This window comes from Camellia sinensis, chromosome 11, assembly GCF_055761805.1.
Source record: "Camellia sinensis isolate YWXY chromosome 11, ASM5576180v1, whole genome shotgun sequence".
Classification (NCBI taxonomy): Eukaryota; Viridiplantae; Streptophyta; class Magnoliopsida; order Ericales; family Theaceae; genus Camellia; species Camellia sinensis.
In genome coordinates, this window is record NC_138971.1 from 120,684,697 (window position 1) to 120,701,182 (window position 16,486).

A 16,486-nucleotide genomic window follows, 5' to 3' on the forward strand; every position below is an offset into this window, starting at 1 on the left:
AAATGTTTTTTTATTTTTATTTTTTTTGGTGCGAGTAGATAATTGTTTTTTATTTTTTTAGTTGATAATAATAATTTATTTATTTTTTTTGGTTGAGTTTTTAACTTTTTATTGAGAGTTGGTCATTGGAAGTTTTATCTTTTTTTTTTTTTTTTTTTTGGTTTTGATTTTCAACTTTAAAAAAAAAAAGAAAAAAAAAAAAGAGAGTCATTTGGCAAATTGTTACACACGGTTTTCATTTATGTAAATCTATTCATAGGGCCAATTTCATAATTTAACCTTGTTTCGTAGTTTAAGGCTCGCAACCTTTTGGGAGCTTTTATCTACACACACCAAATCCCTTCTATACACACACTTAATGATATTTATTTTAATTACAATTTTATCCTTAAGTGTAATTACTATTTTAGACATCTACCTAATTCAAAACGTCTTAATGCACACATCCATCCAGACTTCACGTTGAAGCTCCAAGTTCAACTTCTTCCATTGAGCTAGAAGTGAAAGCACTCATTCACTCATTCGTAGCTTCTTCCAAGTTCGTAGCTTTTTCCATTAAGCTCCAAGTTCGTAACTTCTCAATACACTCATTCATCATACATTAAGCTAGAAGGGAAAGCATCAACCTTCCTCATTCGTAGCTTCTTCCTCATTCATCATTGTTATGGAGGATTTATCTTCTGAAAATCAGCAAATAAATGTTCATGAGAAACATAGCGAAGGAAATGTGAGTTTCTCTTCTTCTTCTTTTTTCCAGCGTCGTTCGGATAACCAAAGTCGAATAATATTATTTTGTTTGGAAATCTACTACCGAAATAAGTATTTATTTTCGAAAGTTGTTGTCTGAAAAAAGTATTTAATTTCGGAAGTTGTTGTCTGAAAAAAGTATTTAATTTCGGAAGTTGTTGTTCGAAAAAAGTATTTAATTTCTTTATAATGCCATTAAAAATTTGTAATGTTATACAAAACATGTAGGAATATGTGTCAACTCAAAGAAGTCAGGTTTGCGCGGATTTTGTGTTGGATTACACTACTCAATTCACAACTGAACAGGTTCACTCTACGAAATTATAATGATTATGTTTCGAATTACTCAACAAATGTAAATGTTTGATAATATTTATTTGACTTTGTAGGCATTCAAAAGTAAGGATGAATTGCTCAACTGGGTACGTGAAGTTGGAAAGAGAAATGGTTTGGTCATTGTAATCAAAACATCAGACTATGGTGGAGGGAAAAAAAGACCCAGGATGTATCTTGCTTGTGAGAGGAGTGGCCAATATAGAGCGACAAAAAAGTTAAAACATGATGGCAACAATACATCAAGAATAACCGGTACGAAGAAGTGTGGTTGTCCTTTTGATATAAGGGCTCACAGGTTTACCACACATGATGAATGGGCATTGACCGTAGTATGCGGATTGCATAACCATCCACCTGCGGAGCATCTTGAGGGACATTCATATGCGGGGAGGCTATCAAAGGATAAGAAAGAATTGTTAATGGATATGTCAAAGAGCATGGTTCGGCCAAAAGAAATCCAAGTAACCTTGAAACAACGAGATGCCCTCAATATAAGCACACTTAAAACCATTTACAATGTACGCTATTGAAACAGGATGGTACAAAGAGCTGGAAGATCACAGATACAACACTTATTGGGTGAATTGGCCAAGTATAATTACATTGAGCGCCATCGGTCTGAAGAGTCCACGATGACTGTGACAGACTTGTTTTGGGCACATCCTACCAGTTTGGACTTATTTCGGTCTTTCCCACGTATATTAATTATGGATTGCACATATAAAACCAACAGATATCGTCTTCCTCTTCTTGAAATTGTGGGAATGATATCAACTGAAATGACTTTCTCTGTAGCTTTCGCATACTTATAGTATGAGAAGGTCGATAACTATGCGTGGGTGTTAGCTACATTGCGTGATGTCATGGATGGTTTTGTTGTGCCAACAATTATTGTTACTGACAGAGAGCTAGCCTTGATGAATGCCATACATAAGATATTCCCTAGTGGCAGACATTTATTATGTCATTGGCATATCAGTAAGAATGTATTGACCAAATGCAAGAAAATGTTTGAGACACAGCAGAAATGGGAGAAGTTCAACCATGAGTGGAACTCTTTAGTATGTTCATCTTCTGAAATTCAATACGATGAGCGTCTTATATCATTACTTAAGGAATTCAGTAGTTATCTTGATGCAGTCATATACGTTATGGATACTTGGTTGGTTCCTTACAAGGAGAAATTTGTGGTGCCATGGACAGACACGTGTATGCATTATGGCAATGTTACAACAAACCGGTAAGATTACTTTTGTTCAATATGTTATTAATAAGTGCCATGTACTTGATTTTAATTTGACTTACATTGAATTGAACAGGGCTGAGAGTGTACATGCAAAACTTAAAAGACAATTGGGTTCATGTCAAGTCTCATTTCAGGCATCATTTGAGAAAATACACAGTCTGCTTGAGTTGCAACACACTGATATCAAGGCTTCATTTACTGTTGTGCAATATCAATTTAAACCTTCTCAGTTCAGGGAGCTACAGGGTAATGTGTCTATCTCTGCATTGGAGTATTTGCTTGTAGAGAGTAAGAGAGCCAATTCCATTGGTATTGATGTTGAAGCTTGTGGATGCGTCCTTCGCTACACTCATGGTTTACCTTGTGCCCATAAGATTGCTGACTACATCAGACAAGATTGTCCTATACCACTTGCTACCATACACTCACAGTGGAGGCAACTTCATATCTCCATATGCAAGAAAAAAGAGGAAACAGAGGTGAGTTGTCATGCAGAAGTAGAGTTGTTTGTGAACAAGTTTAATGAAAGTGATAGAACCATGCAGTTGGAGCTTTTGAAGAAATTGAAAGAGATTGTATATCCGGGAAGCACTTTTCTTGTTGAGCCAGAGGTGAAGCCCAAAACACGTCCTCGGGATCATAAGAAGATTGTAGACGCGCCCTCGGGCCTCACTGCAGTTCGGACTCAATTTGTGTTACAGTCCTGTATCTAATCTCGCAGAGTGTAATACAAGACCGATGAATCATCAAAGAGTCCAAATCCGGCAAATCTTTTTTGAAAACAGATTTTTTGAAAGAAGTGCCAAACATGGACTGCTTTGCCAGATACAGAGTCGCCACCTAAATATTTATTTTGGGGGAATTTAGGAAACCCTGACTCGTTGCCTAAGGCCATGTGTCCGTCATCACCAAAGTTGCCTCGGCTCGGGAACTTGGGTACGATTGGGGAAGGTCACTTCGTGAGCACCCCCGCTCGCCCGATCAAAGATCAGCCTCTACTAACCATGATATCTAGTTTTGAAAACATTATGCATTCTTATTCCGGTTATTAGCCTAGATTTACTATGTGATGCGTACAGCATACAAGTATAGACTGAATCGCCTGAATTGGAACAAAACATTTCATGTTTGTTTTTGAAAGTGGTTTGCTACTCGCAAGTAGGCTTAAAATGCAGATTTTGCTACCCTCGGGTGGGCTTAGAAAATATGGTTTTGCCACTATCTAGTGGGCTTAAAACTCACAATTGATGAATTGTTCCAATTCAGATAATCCAACATTCACCCACAGGCATTCAGACAGTTGTATCATATAAGCACATAGCCTCATGGTAAGTATGCTATCATGGCAGTCACTCACACACATGCAAGGATGCTAAAGCATAAACACTTATCGAGTACTCCAAGACAAAACAGAAGCTATGTTAGAGATTCACGCATGATCCTAACTATGCTGAAATACCTAATGCAACACATGCAAAAATGCAACTACAATAGGCTCGGCTATTCTAAAATGACATGTGAAATGCTACAGCTAACAAGTATTCAACTTGGAATTGAAATACAATGCAGTTAGTATGATGCGCCGAGCCCGGTGCATGCAAGACAGATGAATGAATGCAAACATGTTATCATACTGTATGCTAATTGAAACATGCCCTAAACTAACCATCATAAGCTGGTAAATAAAAGGGAGAAAGACGTGGGGTTGGAAGACATACATCACACACACGCACACTTATTATAGTTGTGCCCTCGCTCGGAGGGTCCGAATAAATAATATACAATCCGGATAAATAGTACAGTCCGAATAAATAGAAAATCCTAATTAATTAACAAATTAATCTAGAAAAGCAGGTAAATTAGCACGTAAATCCATGGACCGCCTCAGCTCTGTTCCGAATGATGAATGATGCATGCTTGAGTTGCCTTGCGCGGAAATCCATTGCGATGCCCCAGTTTGCCTCTGTTTGAAATTGTTCTCGGAATATTGTGCAAAGCTCCAGAAGGCTGCTGATTTTTGATTTGCTTCAACAGAGAGCAACAAAAGGGCATGTCAAAGTATTTTCACATATGTATGCATGACTAGTCTTCAGGGAGTGTAGTCCTCGATCCTCGTGCCACTAATCACGCATATCGATGCATGATGGCCGAGGAATCGAATTGCACGACTCAATATGAAATGAATGCACATGAGAACACAATAAGACCTAAACTCCATCATGGGTAATCCAGAGTGTCGGCAACTGGGAATTGAGACACGTTTCGTCACTTTGAGTACGAAACGCGCCTCGTTTCTCGTGTTTGGGCTAACTCCTACCCCAAACACAATGTAAATGAGATGGCATACACAATGCGACTAACATACAACCTAGCATACGCAATGCTATGAAATGGCATACACAATGCACGATGCAACATGACATACACAATGCTCTAACATACAACCTAGCATACGCAATGCTATGAAATAAAATACACAATGCATAATGGACTTACACCAACACGAGTGGACCTCAGCCACACTCACATCAGTAGCCATTACATGAAAATGAGACAACCGAAATGCGTGCACACATACACGCAAACCGAGGACCGAACCTATGGCACAACATGCAACTCTAACAAGGCATGGCAAGGCATGAAAGATGGCATACAAACATGTAATTTCCAGCACTGAAACATGATACAAAATGGTCCCGAAACATGCAAACATGGTGCACAATACAAGGAATAAACCCCGAAACTCAAAACTAAACACATGTATTGAACCACAAGTATACAAAGTAAGCATTATTTGATCATGAAGTCTAAAGACAGAGCCAAGGCAGTCCCAAAACATGCACATTTCTAGTTTAAAGCATGGCCAAAAGATGCTAACATGATGGACTAAAATAGCATGCAATATTGGCTAGCAAGCATAGTTTACATGGCATGTATATGAAGCATATGAGAACTCACCAAACCAGCCAAAAATAGTGAATAAAACATGCCAAAATATGCCCAAATAATCACTGAAATGCAGCCCATGCATGTAAAGATGAGGGACTTCTTTGGAGGGCCATGAAAGGGGTTGTTAAGCACATACAAGATAGACATGTAGCATAGCGAAACCACTTCTGGAAATGGATTATGACAGCCCTAAAACTCACCAAATTGGCCCTGAAATGGGTCTAGGAATCATGCAAAGAAAGGCCTCTTTGAAAGGCTTTGAATGGGATTGCTCTGCACATGCATAAGGGACATAAAATATGGCAAAATGGGCTCTTGACAGAGCTTAAGAAGACCTTAAAACCCACAAAATGAGGCCTAAAACATGACTTCAATGCATGACAAATAGAGTCCCTTTGGAAGGCCAATCATGCTAGTAAAGAGAATGAGGGGTGAGAGGGTCACTCTCTATGATTTCAAAGCTTAAAACTTCATCAAAGCCACTGAAAATCCACTGTATTTCAGTGGCTAAGAGGCCAAAACAAGGCTAATGCAAATATTCAAATGCATGGCTCAAAGCATGTGGAAATGAAACATGCAAGGAAGGAGATGACTCCAAACAGAAAAGTGACCTAAACAAACGTAAAGAGGAGGTCAAAACAAGACTTTTTCCAGTTTATAACAAATCTCGAAAATGTTCACAAGTAAGGCTAAAATAGGATGCGAAAATAGCCCTAAAAGAGAGATTGGGCAAACAAGGAAGTAGATAACCTCAAAAAGCAAAGTTCCCTTAAAACAATTTGAAGAGGGGCTCAAAATAAGATACTTCACAGTTTAGGTCAAAGTCCAGAAATGCTTTCAAATAGGGCTAAGCAATGAAGCAAAATAGGCCTTCAAAGAGGGGTAAAACACACAAGGGTGTAGGAGGCCTCAAACAGAAAAGTGTCCTTAATCAATATTCAAGAAGAGCTCAAAATATGACACTTTATAGTTTATGAAAAAGTCCATAAATACTTGCAAGTAAGGCTAATCAATGGAGCAAAAAAATGCAAGTTTAAGGGAAATACGCACTTACCCTTGAAGAGCAGCCAAGCTGGAGCTTTTGGACCAAGTTAGTGACCCTTCAACCCTTGAAAGTCAGTCCCAAAGTGCTGGAATGGATGATGGAGGTGTGGTGCTAAGGGTTGTAGTGCAAAAAGGTCAAGAAAACTAGGGTTTTGGAGCTTGGAAGAGTGAATATGGAGGATGGAGGGTATATGCCTTCACCAAAATTGTTCAACCCTCAGATATGAAGCCAAGCCTCTCCTTATAGAGGAGAGGCTTCAAAATATCCCAAAGGGACCCTAAGTATCCTCCATACACGTGTATGGAGGATGCACCAAATGGTCTCAAACTGGTACAGTTGGATTACACTCAAAGAGAGCAAAAGGCAAGAAGCAGGGCGGCCAATTCAAGTGGCCGGCTGGCCACTCCCCCTGGTCGGTCGACCAGGGGTCAAAAAGGTCAACAAAAATTTATGGCTGGCCACCCCAAAAAGGTGGCCTCCCAGATGAGTGCAACACAGCTGTGTAGTGAAAAACCAGAAAAAGTGACCCAGGAGAGAGAAAAGCTAGCTTTTAAGCAAGGTTCAACAGGGTCAAATATGAATTATTGGTCGGCCTACCCATATTGGTGGCCTCCCAGATGAGCACAACACAATGGTGGTATGAAAAGCCAGAAAATGTGGCTCAAAAGTGAGAAAAACCAGCTTTTTGTCAGAAAAATCGGCTTTTGGAGAGAGAAAATGAGAAAACTGGTTTTTCAAGGGAAAAGGTGGCCTCCCACCATCCTACCACCTCCCTAACAATGAAAATAGGGTCTCTACCAAAAATGGACCAAGACGGATGCAAAACGAAGGTTCAGAGGCCAAAACGCGTGATTCGAGGCCCCGAAAACAGGCTGTTAGGCACCGGAAGTGGCGTATGACCACGAAGGTGGTCTCTCGGGCCACAGTGTTTCTCTAAAGGGAGGAAACAAGGTGTGTGCCAAAAACTGGAGCAAACGGAGGTAGTTAAGCAGTCCCGAACCGAGGCACACGACCGACGGCTCCGAAAATCGGAAACTGGGCTCCAAACGGGAAAAATGGCCTACGACCACGAAACGTAGCCTACGGCCACTAAGAGGTGGTCTACGAGACCTCTACTTCCCTTCGGGAAGAGAAAACAAAGAAAACAGGACCTGGTTCGTAAACCGAGGCAAAGCACAAAAGAGCTCCGAAGTCCAGAGGCAAGACTCGCAGCCGAGACTCTGAAACCTCAGAACGAGCACAATATGCAACATCACCGAGCGCTCAGTTGGTGACATCTGAGTCTTAAGGTCGGTCAAAAATGGGGTGTCTACAAAGATCAATGTTTCTACCCGTCGTGACCCGTGTGCATTTGAGTTGGTGCAATCTGGACATGATTCATTCTCACCTAGGGACACGCAAATCACTACATTAGCTTCTACTCTGGAAACCAAGAAAAAACGACATGTTAAGAGAAAGGAGAAGGAGAATGCGAAAGGGAAGGTATACATTACTAGAACAGTGGAACCTGGTGCATATGTTGATGCTTTCCCTTTTGGGTTGAAACCATATATTAAGTTTGTCAAGGATGTAGCTACAGATGGGAATTGTGGTTTCAAGGCTATAGCTGCTTCAATTGGTCATACAGAAGATGATTGGGCACAGGTTAGGCGTGATCTGTTGGGTAAGTTGCACACACACAAAGAGGAATACATTACACTTTATGGGTCTTACGAAAGGTTTGAAGAATTGACAAGCATATTGTCATACTTTGAAGATAGTCCTGGATACTCACATTGGATGACTATGCCAGACATGGGGCATCTTGTTGCATCGTGCTACAATCTTGTGTTATACCACTTGTCATTACAGCAATGTCTCACCTTTTTACCTCTTAAAACAGTGCCAATACCTCAACTTGATAGACGTGAGATTGCCATTGGGTTTGTCAACGGAAATCATTTCGTCTGGGTATAACAGAAACTTATAAATTTGTGCATGTACAAGAAGTTATGAGGTATGACCACTAACTCAATTGATATTTGGTGCAGGTTTTGTTGCAGCCAGGCCATCCAGTTCTTCCTATAGCCACTAATTGGCGAAAATACTGTCACCCTTGCACTGTCAACTGGGATGATGCATATGTGCGTTGCATTCAACATTTCAAGGACATTATTTATGATAATGTAGCTACTCGAGAGACATTTGATGTTGTTAATGTCACATGACACATGTATGCATTTGACAATGTTATAATTATGGAAGAAATTAATGGATGTATTTTTTATGTTGATGTGTTATGTGGCATGGATTGAATGTTATCGACCATTGATACCATTCCATTGTAATAAGAAAATATCATTTACAAAATCAACGACCATTGTTATCATTCCATTCTAATAATAAAATGTCATTTTCAATGGTATTAACCATTGTTGCCATTTCATTCTAATAAGAAAATATTAACCACTGTTACCATTACAATAATATCATCTTACCAAAAACACCACAAAAAATTCATCAACTAACAAATAACATGTCACGAATCAGCTGTATGCCTACACCTAGGCCTACGACTGTATATCAATGTCGAAGATGGAAAGCGACCTCCAGTATAACTAGGTCCAGCTTCGTCAATGTGCTGACCTTGAAGGACATGCGTCATACTCTCGATAGCTTGGTAAAGTCGATGAGGATGTCGAATTCCCTCCTCATAACCAGCGTCAATAATAGGATGTGAAATCTGCAGTGCATGTGCAATACGTTGCATTTGAAAAGAATATCACATTTTAGGGAACATATTAGAAAATAAAAAGTAAGTTACAAATGCATAAAAGAGGATGATATATTACATCGGCATGCTGGCTGAAATCCTGATGGTCATGGACACGCGGTTCATCAGTGTGCTCAACATATAGGTGCGTGATATTCTTATACCAATCCATGTAACCTAGTACACATTCCCAAGGCAGACGAACTAGTGTGCTCCTCCGTTGCTCAGATAACACGTGGTTATCCTAAGCCTCCCAGATCCTATCCAAGTATCTATGCATGACTCTATATCGTGCAGATATGTTGCCTCGAGCACCACGACTGGGAGCTAGAGGTGCATCTGGGATGGTTTGAACCCTGCCAAACTGCCTCAGAACTCTATCTGGATGATAGGGTTCGACAACGTCTAAGCACTTTAAGCATCCATGGTGGAACGTAACCGGGTTACATGGATGCCGGTCTCTGCAGCTATGGTATAGATCCCAAATAACCTATAAACGTAAAGTGTTTTTGAATTAAAGTATATAAAGGGTAAGATAAATGGAAAGTGTTAAAATTATCTCAGGACGAGTAAACTTACATCAGTAGCTACCAAACTGTCAAGCTCAGCTCGAAAAGATTTCAAATGATCAATGGAGGAACCCGCCTCTCTCCTAGATGCCCAATGGTACACGTGTGGCATGTCTTCATTGTAGCCCATGTTCTAGTGAGGTCGGAATGCTCGGAAGTGCTCATAAATCCACTCCTCCAAAAGAGTCATATAACCACCCATCTCCTTAACCCCGGACCGGCTAGCATACCCCAACTGTTTGTATAAAAATGCCAATGCAGCAGCACCCCAGGCGTAAGTATGAATGGATCCCAAATCCATCAATAAGCCAAGGTAAACAACAGGAACCCTGCCGCCACTCTTGTCACTGAAGAGTGTATATCCCAATAGAAACAACAAATAAGCTCTAGCAGTGCACTGTATAGCCTCCTCGGGGTCTGAATCTGTGACACCAGCAAACTGACTTCACAACCACTCAAGCCTAACTGAATTGCCACCAGCAGTAGAAACCTCTTCATGTGCTGCACATTCAGTAATCCCCAAGCCATAAACCAGTAGTGTAACTCCATGATGATCTGTCACATCTGGTACGCTGACTGATTTGCCTACAATGGGAAGGCCAAGAATAGTGCCAACATCATCCAGGGTCAAGGTCATCTCACCAACTGTCATGTGAAATGTGTTCGTCTCAGGTTGCCATCTCTCAACAAAACTGGAGATTAGAAGCTTGTTGACGAACCGATAAGTGTAACGAGCTAACTGTGACAGCCCAGATTGCTCAATAATGGCTTTGATTCTAGTGTTGTTCTCTACTGACCACCATGGCCATGCAAGGATCTTCGAAGAGTGATTATGACACTTTAGGGGCCCTCGTTCCTGTAACACAAATAATATCTCATTAGAAACTACCATACAACACACACAGAAGAAAAAAAAAAACTTCATATACAAATGAATTTCACTTTTACTCAGGAATGTTTACCTCCCCGTGCCAAACAGTTGCAACGACATGACTATTGAAACTCCGCAGTATTGATGGATCAGTTGGTCCACCTGTGAAAGCATGAGTAAGGTCCTCTTCCTGGAAAGGAGGAGAATCAAGTAAAGAGGCATCCTCCACAGCAATGTCAGGCATATCATAACCTTGAACTCGTCTTTAGCTTTGGCTTTGGCTTTGGCTCCGACTTTGACTGGCACTGGGGATATCATATTCTACCGAAATGGGATCACGACCTCGACCACGACCTTGACCTCATCCTCGCCCACGCCCTCGTCCTCGTTCATGGTCTACATCCAATTCACGACGTCGTCTATTTGAAGCAGTAGGTGGGACACGTTGACATTCAGAATCCATATTATCTGCAAAAAATAATTGTTTAATGACTATACAATTGAAACAAGGGAGCTTCTATTTGTACACACCCATTCCTCTCTTTACACATCTTTTTCAATAAATAATTGGTTCGGAAGTAGCATTTCGAAAATAAACAACTTGTTCAGAAGTAGAGTTTAGATTTTTTTTTTATTTTTTTGACATTCAACTTCCGAATGTGTTTATGTAATGTCTATAATAGTAATTTCACTTGAAAATAAAATTATAATAAAAATAGTTTTTATTAAATTTGTGTAAAGACCACAAAAAATGGGGATGTGGAAGTAGAAGCTCCCTTCAAACAATAATATATAAAAGAAGGAAAAAAAAAAAAAAAACCTGTTCGGAAGTTCACAACTGAAACTACATATTCTGTTTGGAAGTTGAAAACTGAAACACAAACTTAATTTTCGAAAGTTGAGTGTTGTCCAAATTCAAAATTTTCGGAAGTTGACTATCGAAACAATGAAAAATTTTCGGAAATCTACTGTTGAAATGAATGAATATTTTCGGATTTCTACGTCCGAACAAATTGTTATCTTTCGGAAAACTAGTTCCGAATGACTTGTTCGTTTTGAAAATGGTTTAATACAAAACTCTACATTACAAATGAAAAAATAATCATTAATTTCAACAGGACATGGGGTGTGCTAGCCGTTGGGAGCTATTTGGCAAATGAAAAAAATTAAAGATTGGTGAAAAAAGTTACCCCAACTGTGTGAGGCAGGGAGCTATTTGCACCGTTGGGAGAGCAATGTGAGAAATGCAGCGCAACTTTAATGGATTTATTTCCACCGTTGGGAGAGCAATGTGAGAGATGCAGCTTCAATGGGTGTGTACCGTTGGGAGAGTTGGGTTTGAGGATCTGGTGTGTGTGTGTGTGAGAGAGAGGGGGTAGATGTGGAATTAAATGTGTGTGTGCAGTGAGTAAAAGAATTAAGAATTAATTTTTTTGATGTGTGTAGTGAGAAGAATGTGCAAAGAGGGGATTTGGTGTGTGTAAATAGAAGCTTCCCAGCCTTTTCTCCGCCGTAAATTTCAATAATCAGAGAGAGAGAGACGCACTAATCTATCCCCCGTCTTTCCATCTCTCTATCAACTCTTTTAGAGAGAGAAACTAGAGAGAGAGATAGGATTTTTTGAGATGAATGAGGCGACTTATGGATATGGAGTCTCTGCTCGCGTGATTGCATCGTTTTTTGTTCTCTCAATCGCTTTGGTATTTTTTGTTTCAGGCAATTTCAGTTCGTTCAAGTTCTTCATTGGTTCGAAATCCGAATTCAAAGTTCCGATTGTGGAGTTGCAGACCAAGCTTACCAGCGCTTCCGATGAGTTCCAAGCTCGATCCACCACTACTAATTCATTTAGAAATCGGATTGTCATTGTAAGCATGCACTCTCTCTCTCTCTCTTCAGATTCATCAGATATTACGTACGTTTATGGAGGTACTCAACTAATGTAAATCTATTTTTGTTAATCTGATGTGAAATTGCAGAGTGAGTAATTAATGGCTCAATTGAGAAACTGAAAGCTTTTTTTTTTTACAATCTGTGTGTGTGTGTATCAGTATCTGATCAGTTTGAGGTTACGTAGATACCTACATAAAGCGGCATGCCATTGTTGTAGTCAAATTCAAACCATGCTCTCAGAATCAAATACATACATATATAGAAATCCACTCATGTGCACCTTTATATGCACCGATTTGTATTCATGATTTTTAATTGAAATTTAAAAGTACGTGCATATATAATTTTAATATATATACGGCTCTGTGTTACAGCAATTTTTTATGAATTGATGTGAAATTGCAGAGAGAGAAAAACGGGGGACACGAGCACGGACTAGCACGAGCAAGAGCTTTGATTCGGACGGCGGCCGCTTTGAGTCCAAACATGTCATTGACCCTCCCCGACAGTGATGGTGATGTACTCACCAGTGACATCTATCGTAATTACGGCAAATTTTGTCAGTAAGCTTTCTTTGATCGATATTAATTTTAGAAATTAATAAGAATGTGCATTCCAATAAAGATATTAGTTTGTTTAGCTGTGAATTTTGAAAGAGGAGTGATGGAGACCCCTCCAATCACCACCCCATACACATGTGACAGGTGGTGATTGGAGGACAAGAGAAACAAAAAAGAAAAAGAAAGAAAATCCAACCAATGAGAGAGAGAGGGTCAAAGGGGTGGGAAAAAAAGGGAGTCTTCGGCATTTTTGATTTTGAAAATAGTCTTAGAGTTTGGGAATTTGGAATGATTTGATATTATAATTGAGTGGATGTGTTTGAGAAAAAAAGTGATTAAGAATGAGAGAGAATAGAGAAAAATTGATTGATTGATGTATGGGAGAGAAACTGATTTGGAAAAAAAAATTAAAAAAATTTAAATCAAATAAAATTTTAAAAAATTTTCTCAAATTATATCTTGAGATACAAACCAAACAAGTCCATTATATCTATATATATATATATATATAGAATTGGAAAAGCTTTTGTTTAGCTTTGAATTTAACTACTTTCCTTCTAAGTCACAATCAGAGTGTCATGCATCTCCTACGTAGAATAGAATCGTATTACATGGGCAAAGGCTTTGGTCCCATTCTCCACGAAAAACTTTCTTGCATATTGAATCATTCAATGAATAATGCTTGAAATCTATCCAATTTTTTAGTCAAGTTCCAAACGAGTTCTCAATCTTCGAAGTCTTTGTGCCTGTTTGGTGCAGCTTAAAAGCTGCTTATTTTAGCTTTCAGTTTAATTTAAGTTATTTTGATGTATTTGATTTAGCTTAACAATGCAGCTTATAGCTTTTTGTAAGTCAGAAATCAGCTTATTCTTTGAGTGGGGCAAGAGATGCTTAATTTATAAGTCAGAAATCAGTTTATGTTTATAGTTATAAGCTATAAGCTGTTAAGGCATAAGCTATAAGCACTTTTCCACAGTTCTACCAAACAAGGCCTTTAACGTGATGGGTTGTTCGACAAAAATGACTTTGCCTCAATTATCAATTGTAGATAAAAACTGAAATAGAGATTATTTGGTACCGTTTGGTAACACACGTTTTCAGTTTTCTATTTATATTTACAAAAATTTTAAAAACTCAAATAAAAACTTGTTTGGTAAAATTTTTGATTTATAAATCAGTGGTCTCAGTTTATAAATTTGGCTAAAAAATGAAAACACAAAAAATGTGTTTGAGTTTTGAGTTTTGAGTTTTTTTTTTTTACCACCCAACACTAGCCACCACCCGCCACCATTTTCCACCACCGTCTTCCGCCACCACCACCTACCCCCTATCACCACCTGTCACCACCACTCACCACTCACCATACACCTGCCACCACCACTAACCACCCACCACCACTACCCACCACCCACCTGCCACCCACTCGCCACCACTACCCACCTATCGTTGCCACCACCACCACCACCACCACCATCACCCACCACCTACCTCCCACCACCACCACCACCACCCACTTGCTACCACCTACCACCCGCTACCGTCACCCACCCACCCACCCACTGCACCTAACCGCCACCACCCACCACCATCCGCTACCCACCCGCCACCCACCACCACCACCACCACTCACTCGCTACCACCCACCACCCGCCACCGTCACCCACCCACCCACCATCACCACCCACCACCACCCGTCATCCGCCACCTACCTGCTACCACCGCCCACCACCCGCCACCACCACCCATTACCCGCCACCACCACCACCACCCACTCGCTACCACCCATCACCCGCCACCGCCACCCACCCGCCACCCACCGCCCACCTGCCACCACCACCCACCACTCGCCACCATCACCACCACCACTCACTCGCTACCACTCGCCACCGTCACCCACCCACCCACCACCACCACCACCCGTTATCCGCCACCTACCTGTCACCACCACCCACCACCCGCCACCACCACCCACTCGTTACCACCCACCACCGTCACCCACCCACCCGCCACCAGCTACCCACCACCCACCGTCATCACTTTCCACCACCGTCTTCTGCCGCCACTTGCCGCCACTTGCCACCACTTGTCATTTCTCACTCTTTTTTATATTTTTAAATTTTTTTAAACATTTTCTCAATTACCAAACTTGTTTGTAGTTTATGTTTTTCTAAAAATAAACGAAAAATAAACAAAAATCATTTTATAAAATTTTTGTAAATATAAACTGAAAACGTAAACGTTACCAAACACACCAGTGACAATATTAATAAATTGAGAATTAAATAAACAATGGTGCCGTTTGGTAACACTTACGTTTTCAGTTTTTTGTTTATATTTACAAAAATTTTAAAAACTCAAATAAAAACTTGTTTGATAAATTTTTAATTTATAAATCAATGGTCTCAGTTTATAAATTTGGCCAGAAAATGAAAACACAAAAAATGAGTTCACGTTTTGAGTTTTGAGTTTTTTTTTTTTTAACACCCAACACTAGCCACCACCCGCCACCATTTTCCACCATCGTCTTCCGCCACCACCACCTACCACCACCACCTGCCACCATCACTCACCACCCACCCACCACCACCACCACTCACCACCCACCTGCCACCCACCCCTCGCCACCACCACCGCCACCACCACCCACCACCCACCCGCCACTACCATCCACCGCCCGCCACCACCACTCGCCACCCACCTGCCACTACCATCCACCACCCACTTGCCACCACCACCCACTCGCTACCACCCGCCACCGTCACCCACCCATCCACCACCACCACCACCCACCTGCCACCACCACCCACCACCACCCATTGGCTACCACCTGCCACTCGCCACCGTCACCCACCCACCCACCCACCCACCCACTACCCGCCCATCACCACCCACCACCATTCGTCATCAGCCACCCACCTGCCACCACCACTCACCACCGCCACCACCTACTCGTTAACACTCACCACCCGCCACCGTCACCCGCCACCTACCATCACCACTTTCCACCACCGTCTTCCGCTACCACCACCCGCCACTTGCCACCACTTTCCACCACCGTCTTCTGCCATCATCACCCACCACCTGCCACCATTTTTTGCCAGCGTCTTCTGCCACCACCACCTGCCATCATTTTCCACCACCGTCTTCCGCCGCCACCACTCGTCTCCACCCATCACCTGTCACCACTTGCCATTTCTCACTCTTTTTTATATTTTTTATTTTTTTAAAACATTTTGTCTAAATCAAACGCGTTTGTAGTTTATGTTTTTCTAAAAATAAACAAAAAATAAACAAAAACCAGTTTATAAAATTTTTATAAATATAAACTGAAAACGTAAACGTTACCAAATAGGCCCAATTTAAAATATTAAAAATTAAAATGACTCAGAATGTATACTTTGAGAATTATGTCTATTTTAACCCTTGATTTATATATGTCGTCAATATTTTTAACCATGTAGTTTAATATTTTTGTAAATAGTAAATCATTTATTTGAGGAGTGTGAAAATACTTCCCGGCC

The 16,486-nt window shown here is 40.7% G+C and overlaps 1 protein-coding gene across 1 annotated transcript; it reads left to right on the top strand.

Moving 5' to 3' along the window:
• Positions 1 to 664: 664 nt before the first annotated feature.
• On the top strand, positions 665 to 8,530 carry LOC114289028 (uncharacterized). Its single transcript, XM_082895327.1, has 7 exons — positions 665 to 727; positions 976 to 1,053; positions 1,137 to 1,601; positions 1,896 to 2,323; positions 2,403 to 2,940; positions 7,641 to 8,273; positions 8,354 to 8,530. Exons 1-7 carry the CDS (start codon positions 665 to 667, stop codon positions 8,528 to 8,530), a joined length of 2,382 nt encoding a protein of 793 aa, XP_082751453.1.
• Positions 8,531 to 16,486: the final 7,956 nt, after the last annotated feature.

Coding starts and splice junctions, on each gene's coding strand:
- LOC114289028 (XM_082895327.1), top strand. CDS start 665: ATGGAGGATTTATCTTCTGAAAATCAGCAAATAAATGTTCATGAGAAA. Junction 2,941..7,640: donor CTTTTCTTGTTGAGCCAGAG/GTGAAGCCCAAA, acceptor GTGTCTACAAAG/ATCAATGTTTCTACCCGTCG. Junction 8,274..8,353: donor ACGGAAATCATTTCGTCTGG/GTATAACAGAAA, acceptor TATTTGGTGCAG/GTTTTGTTGCAGCCAGGCCA.